The 6,977-nt window shown below is 43.0% G+C and overlaps 1 protein-coding gene across 1 annotated transcript; it reads left to right on the top strand.

Moving 5' to 3' along the window:
• The first annotated feature begins 699 nt into the window (after nucleotides 1–699).
• On the top strand, nucleotides 700–6,977 carry NUDT15 (nudix hydrolase 15). Its single transcript, XM_069467296.1, has 3 exons — nucleotides 700–862; nucleotides 4,259–4,455; nucleotides 6,838–6,977. The coding sequence occupies exons 1-3, from the start codon at nucleotides 705–707 to the stop codon at nucleotides 6,975–6,977; spliced, it is 495 nt and encodes a 164-aa protein (XP_069323397.1). The 5' UTR covers nucleotides 700–704.

Below are 6,977 nucleotides of genomic sequence, written 5' to 3'. Positions count from 1 at the left end.
AAAAACAGGTGTCTTGTAAATGTATGGTTTGGAAGAATCTGGGAATGATAGACGGATGATTAATAAGGAAAACCCCCATCTATTAGCACAGCAGCCACCTGAGACCCCCACCCCTCACGGAGGACCCACATTAGCATACTACTAACCTGATACCTGGCACATTAGCATATCACTAATCTAACATCTAGACATCAGCATAACACTAAACCTAATTACCCGGTGCAAGACACTAACCTAACCTATTACCTGGCGGGCATTAGTCACCTGAGCTCCCTCCCCTTGGATCACCCCAACTTAATAAAAATGGGAAAAATTGGGTAGACGCGGCTCAGAATTTGGTGGCGAGACCCCTCTGAGCCCGCCGGCGAATAAACCTTGATTCTCCGACTCTCCGTGTGCCGCTCGGTTTGTCCTCGGGACCACTCGCTGTGACACTTGCCATTACATGATGAACATCCAAAGTGCAAGAGTAAGTGACATTAGTTAAAACGGAACTCTCGGCGCGCTGTCTATCGGGAGGAAACACCACCCTCCGCAAACTGAAACCCAACACGAGGCAGTCACCACGCACAAAGGCAGGAGACGGAGTGGCGCTCGCTTTGATTTCGGGCGCCCGCTCCAGCTCAGGCAGAGATTGGTGGCGCTGCGAGGGTCGGGCGCACGTCACTTCCGGCTGCAGCCGGTCGCTACCTCCCCCTCGCGCTATGACCGCCAGCGCGGAGCCGCAAAGGCGACGGCCCGGAGTCGGAGTCGGAGTCCTGGTGACCAGCTCCCGGCATCCCGGTTGTGTCCTCCTGGGGAAGAGGAAAGGGACGATTGGAGCAGGCAGTTTCCAACTTCCCGGGGGTCATTTGGAGTTCGGGTGAGCAGCTGCCTGGCGGTCGGCAGGAGAATAGCGGGCGGCGCGCAGAAGAGGCGCGCTCGCGCCGTGCGTGCCTCTGTGCGTCGGGCGTACGCACGTCCTCGCCGGCGCTGCGTCTTTCTCGCGCGTTCCCTCGCTTCCCCGCTCCGCGCTCTGCCCTGCAGGCTCTCGCCGGGAGGGGGCGCTGTGCGGGCAGGGAAGGATCTCCTCGCTCCCAGGTTGGCTCCGCTAGCTCAGTCTTCTCAGCTGCGCCCGGGCTCGGCGGCAGCCGCGGGAGATGTGTTTTCTTTCCGTGCTTACACAGAAGGGAAGGAAGGTGGGTGTTTATAAACCTCGAGCAGTCCAGTGTGGCCAGTTAAGACATTTGCACGGTTTCCCTGTGATCTAGACGTACGCAGATAAATTTACTGGCCGCGTAATTGTAGTTGCGCTCTGACCGAGCAAATGGGCTAATGAAACTCTCTGGCTCTTAAGTTACTTCATTTTTAAAATGGGGACGTTGGACGAAATACTCTAAGGTTCCTTTCTGCCTTGGCACCCTGTATTGGATAATATGTCACACCGACAAAGGGAGATGGACAGTTAGGAGTCAGTTATGTACAAGAGAGAAGAAAAGCTGGCATGGTGCTAAAAAGTGGATCCTGAAGTGAAAACAAGGTTAACATCAACAACATACATAGCATCTAAAGCATCCAGACCCAGCGCTTTTTTCCCCTTTCATATAAAAAGTATCAAATGTACATAAAAGCAGAGAAAACAGTGAATCCTCATGTACCTTTCACAGAGCTTGTTCTTGTTTCATCGTTACTGCCCCACCCTCCCCTACCCCAAACACAGACGCACACACCTGGTTTTCTAGGCTATTTTAGAGGAAATCTCAGACATCTTGTTGTACGATCCTTAGAATTCAGTATGTATTTCTAATAGACTTTTTAAAAAAAATAACCATAATACCATTTTCACACCTAACAATTCTTTAGTATCATCTGATACCCAGTCTGTGCATCGTTTTTCTTGATTATCTTAAAAATGTTTTTTTATTGTTTTGTACCAATTGGGGTCAAAGGAAGGGCACATACTGCATTTAGTTGATAAATTTTTTAGATCTTTCAATTTAACAATAATGCCCCCCCTCTTCTTTTTCCCATGCCATTTATGTGTTGAAGAATATGGATCACTTGTCTTGAAGAATTTCTCACATAATGACTACGCTCTTTTAATCCACCTATTTCATATAAAGTGGGTACTTAGAAGTACAGCAGATGCTTGATCCAAGAGCTTTTTAATCGAATTTTGTCCTTTATAAAATACAGAAATCTTATGATCTTTTAGCATGTTTTTGTGTGTGTTTGGAATTTTTTTATTTTCTTCAGAATTTTAACAAGCATCAATAAGTTTATCATTTTCAGATAATGAAGGTAAGCTATCAGTTAATAAATAATAAATGTCTAGATTAAGACCAAATTGCCCAGACAGCCACACATATTGTACTTTGTTGAATGCCGGATGAGCATTAGCCAAACTTAGATCACAAACTAAGCATCAGTTGAAATGTACAATTAGGAGACCAGTGGTGGGAGATAGCTGTCTTAACAATAGCTCAAGAAAGTGTCGAAGTCTTGACTCAGATATCAGTGATCACAGCCATCATTGAACTTTAAGGAGCTTTTTACTAAGTGCTGGTCAGTAGGCTAGCGAAGCTCTTCACACACATGCTTTCATTTGATCTTTACATAAATGGTATACCGAGTGGGCCAAATTTGACGGAGAAATAAACAGGAAATGGCTTCATTTTTTTCCCTCCATTTTCTTCAAACATGATTTATCTTTCCCTTCTCTTTAATGTCTTTCCTGCAAATTCTATTGTTTTCCTGTCAGTTGGTATAAAAATAAATCACATTTGGGTCATTATGACTCATTTCCAAACATTTAAAAGTCCAATCCAGTTTTAGCCTTCAGTCTCAGGTCCAGTTTCTAATCTCCCCTGTAGTGCAGGAAGGAGGTGTGGGCCATTGTTTTGCTCTTTCTCCACCTCCTCCTCTCCTTACTCTGCTGTTTCTGAGTTTCTTTCTCCAGTGTGTTGGGGAGGGAGGAGAGAGGACAGGCAGGTTGGGTGAGGAGTGCTGCTCTAATCCATCCCTCCGTGCTGTCTGGGTGCGGTATCCACTGTGTGTTCTCTGCTTCAGGGTATGTTTGTCAGTTGTGTGGAAGTCCCACAAGGATTTCCCTGACAAAGGTGACTGGCTTTCTGTGACACTGGGCCCTCTCCCCTAGCTCTTGCTTGTAGCACACTACTCTACATTATCTTTCTGCTGGGGTCTCCTGGTGGTTGTAGTCTCTCATGACATCTGCTTGGCCCAAAGGAAACACACAGTGGGAAGGATACCTTCCGAGTTGCCCTTTTTCCTGGCTCAGCCATATTGGGTTGCTGTAGCCAGTCTCCCACCTTCCAAATTCCCAGGGTTGGATTAAGCATCAGCCTTTTTATTCACCTGCATCCCAAAACTCCCAGGGACACATTTCAGATTTACTCAGGAGCTGTTACCCTCCCACTACTCCTGCTGTAATACACTGGGGTAGACACGTGAGTTCCTGCAGCTGAGTATGTCTTTAGCAGGGGAGTGACAACTGGTATCTCCTTCTTTAGAGTCACACCCAATCTCTATGACTGATTCTCTTGGAATGCCACTCACTTGGCTTGGGGAGCAGAGTTGGCCATCATAGGAAAGAAGGGAAATAAATATTCCTACTAGGCTGAAAACTCACAACTTTCCTCCCTCTCAAGGATTTCCTCTTTCTTATGTAGCCTGGGTAGGGGGAGGTCACAGGACTAGTCTGGCCTTCCTTAGCAAACCCTTGAGCTCAAATGACATTTGTTTATCTTTTGCTGTACTCTTGAGAATTTAAAGGTGCTTATTACCTATTTATTGTCTTCAATTTTGAGACTGAAACTAAAATTCAGAGACTATTGGAAAAGACAGTGCATTTGATATACTTACAAGATCCCCATGAGAAAGTAATTTTACTCTCTTTTTACTTGTCCAAGGTAGAAGATAATGGGCTTGCGCTCAAACCGAGGTCTGGTTGACTCCAAAGCCTGTGCTCTTAATACACTAAACTGCCTCCTGGTGTCATGCAGCCTCCAGGCCTGTGATTTAGCGCTGAATTGGCTAAATGTTAATTTTTGAAATTCAATATGAAGTCCTTTTGGTCTTGAGATAACTAGATACAGAAGATACAGAATGTCAAAGACAAGGTTGTTGATTTATTGTTGTAAAGCAGGAACCAATTACAGTTCTTGCTTTACACTAGAAATTTCTAGCCAAAAAAAAAATTCCACGGCAAAAAAAATTATATAAATAAAATTGAATACTATGGTATGTTTCTGTTTTCCAGTGAAAGTTGGGAAGAATGTGCTCAAAGGGAAACCTGGGAAGAAGCAGCTCTTCATCTGAAAAATGTTTGCTTTGCCTCGGTTGTGAATTCTTTCATTGAGAAAGAGAATTACCATTATGTCACTATATTAATGAAAGGAGAGGTGGACATGACTCATGATCCAGAACCAAAGAATGTGGAGCCTGACAAAAATGAAAGTAAGAGAATTATATGTAATATGCATTTTTGTTTGAGGAGAGGATATGGTCTGCGGACGTATTACATTATGTTGCCGTATGAAGAGAATGCTATGGTTTGAATGTTTGTGTTCCTCCCAAGTTCATATGTTGAAATCCTAACCCACAACGTGATGGTTTCAGGAGGCAGGCCGTTTGGGAGATGATTAGGTCATGAAGTAATGAATGGGATTAGTGCCCTTACAAAAGAGACCCCAGAGAGACCTCTCACCCCTTCCATAATGTAAGGCTGCAGAGAGAAAATGGTCGTCTGTGATCCAGGAAGTGGGCCGTCGCCAGACACTGAATCTACCAGTGTCTTGATCTTGAACTTCCACCTTCCAGAACTGTGATAAATAAATTTCTGTTGTTTATAAGCCATCTAGTCTAAGGTATTCTGTTATAGCAGCCCTAAAGGACTAAGATATGTAAACATAGAGATGTAACATAGATATGTAAATATATTTAAATTATGAGCCTGGGTTTGTGTCCTGGTTTTACATTTAGAGCTTTGTGACTTTGAGCAAGGCCTCTTTTCTCATCTGTGGTGATAGTAACTGCCTCAGATGGGTGGTGGTAAGAATTTACATGTAAAGAACCTAGTGAACAAGTGAGTACTCAGTTGATGTTAATGTTACTGTTAGTGGTTGGTCTTGTTTCAGACTTACCCTGAAGTCTCTCCTGCCTCCCACATCCCTAATTATCTTAGTTAAAATGAGGTCTAGGAGAGAAAGAGCCCAGCACATTCATTTCATCCGTTTTCCTCAGTTTTATCACCTGTGCAGGAGAGGCAATACCTTCCTTTTACCCTGAATAATTACTCTGACAAAACAGTTGTCTGTTGCCCTCTAAATGTTGAATTGAGTGCTCTGAAAGTTTTCATGACAATTATTTACTACATGCTAGGTATTGTTCTGAGGGTTTTCCCCGTATCATCTCTCCTCAAATTCTCATAAAACTGTGAGAAAAGGAACTAAAGAGAAAATGACCAAACTTTTTGAATGTATTATATGCCATATAAAACTTTATCCAAGTGGTTTCATGTCCTGAACTCCCCTCTAAACATTTGATTTCTTCTCTAACATGGAAGAATCTTTTCATTCAACAAATATTTATTGGGTACTGGGTGCCAGGCAGTGTTCTAGGCACTAAAGGAACAATGGTGTGTAGAACAAAGTCCCTGCTCTCCTGGACTTTACATTTTAGTGGGAGGAGAAACAACAGAGTAGCAGGTATTTTATGACAGTAGCGATAAGGACTAGACAGAATAATAAAGGTGCATAAGGACAGCAATGCATGGGTGCTGTACCAGACAGGGTGGGCAGGAAAGGCCTCTCAGAAAGGGGCATACATGCGGAGATCTGGAGGAAGTGATACTTGCAGAATGCTTAAATCATGTTTTTACACACTGACTTGATTGAATGAACAGAAGGGCATGTTGGCCACCCAAAGGCTTGTTGAGTCATAGAAGATTTTTGATAAAGTAGGTAACTGCTTGGAATCATTTAAAATGAACTAGCAAAGAAACACCCACAAAGTGTCTAAAGGCCTTCAGTTGGCCTAGGGTACCACTAAAACTATTCATGCCTCAAAAAGTGGAAGGCGGGAGAAGTAGGTAAAAGATGTACCAGGAACATTGGTGGAGTTCTCTAGAAGTCTCTCCTACCTCTTACATCCCTAATTATCTTAGATAAAATGAGGGGGAGGAAAGGGGAGAGCCCAGTACAATAGTAATGGAAACAAAAATCATAGCCTTCACGTTCCGAAGCTGAGGGGAGGAGCAGTTGATTATTTGACCTTTTAATATTGGTGTGTAATTATGCATATTTCCATTTTATTATTTTTGTAGAACTGAGCTTACTTTTTTCTTTGTGAAGCAAAATACGTTACACATAACGGAACTTTTTGTGAAATTAGTTTGGAGATGTAATTCATTCAGGTAACGAGCACAGGTTATTTTCATTTTAAAATAGAGCCCTAAACTTGAAAGGAGTGAATATTTCCTTATTTTTGTCTTTTCTATGGGCAAAAACAGCTGAGACTAGAAGAGGCAAATATGATGAAATAATTAAGATAAACTCTCTTGACACTCTCTTGTCAAGACAGCTTTCTTGACACTCGTTAATTTAGCATTTTGTGGCACATTTTTGAGCACTACCGATTTATCTCTTTCTCTCTCTCTCTCAATCCTCCCACCTGGCCTCCCAAAGTGCTGGGATTACAGGCATGAGCCACCAACTGTGCCCAGCCCAAATAATTTTTAAAGTCTGTTAATTTTTTTCTAAATATAGGTCAGCTTAGCCAAATAAATACCCTTTGTTTTCTGTCTGCTAAATAAACTGATTTGGTGTCTTTCTTTTCTAGGTTGGGAGTGGGTGCCTTGGGAAGAATTTCCTCCACTAGACCAGCTTTTTTGGGCACTGCGTTGTTTAAAGAAACAAGGCTATGATCCATTTAAGGAAGATTTGAACCATCTGGTAGGATACAAAGGAAATCATCTCTAG

The sequence above is a fragment of the Eulemur rufifrons genome, chromosome 4 (genome assembly GCF_041146395.1).
Source record: "Eulemur rufifrons isolate Redbay chromosome 4, OSU_ERuf_1, whole genome shotgun sequence".
In the NCBI taxonomy this organism is placed as follows: Eukaryota; Metazoa; Chordata; class Mammalia; order Primates; family Lemuridae; genus Eulemur; species Eulemur rufifrons.
The sequence above is the reverse complement of the archived record's forward strand: the minus strand, read 5'-3'. Positions and strand labels throughout refer to the sequence as shown.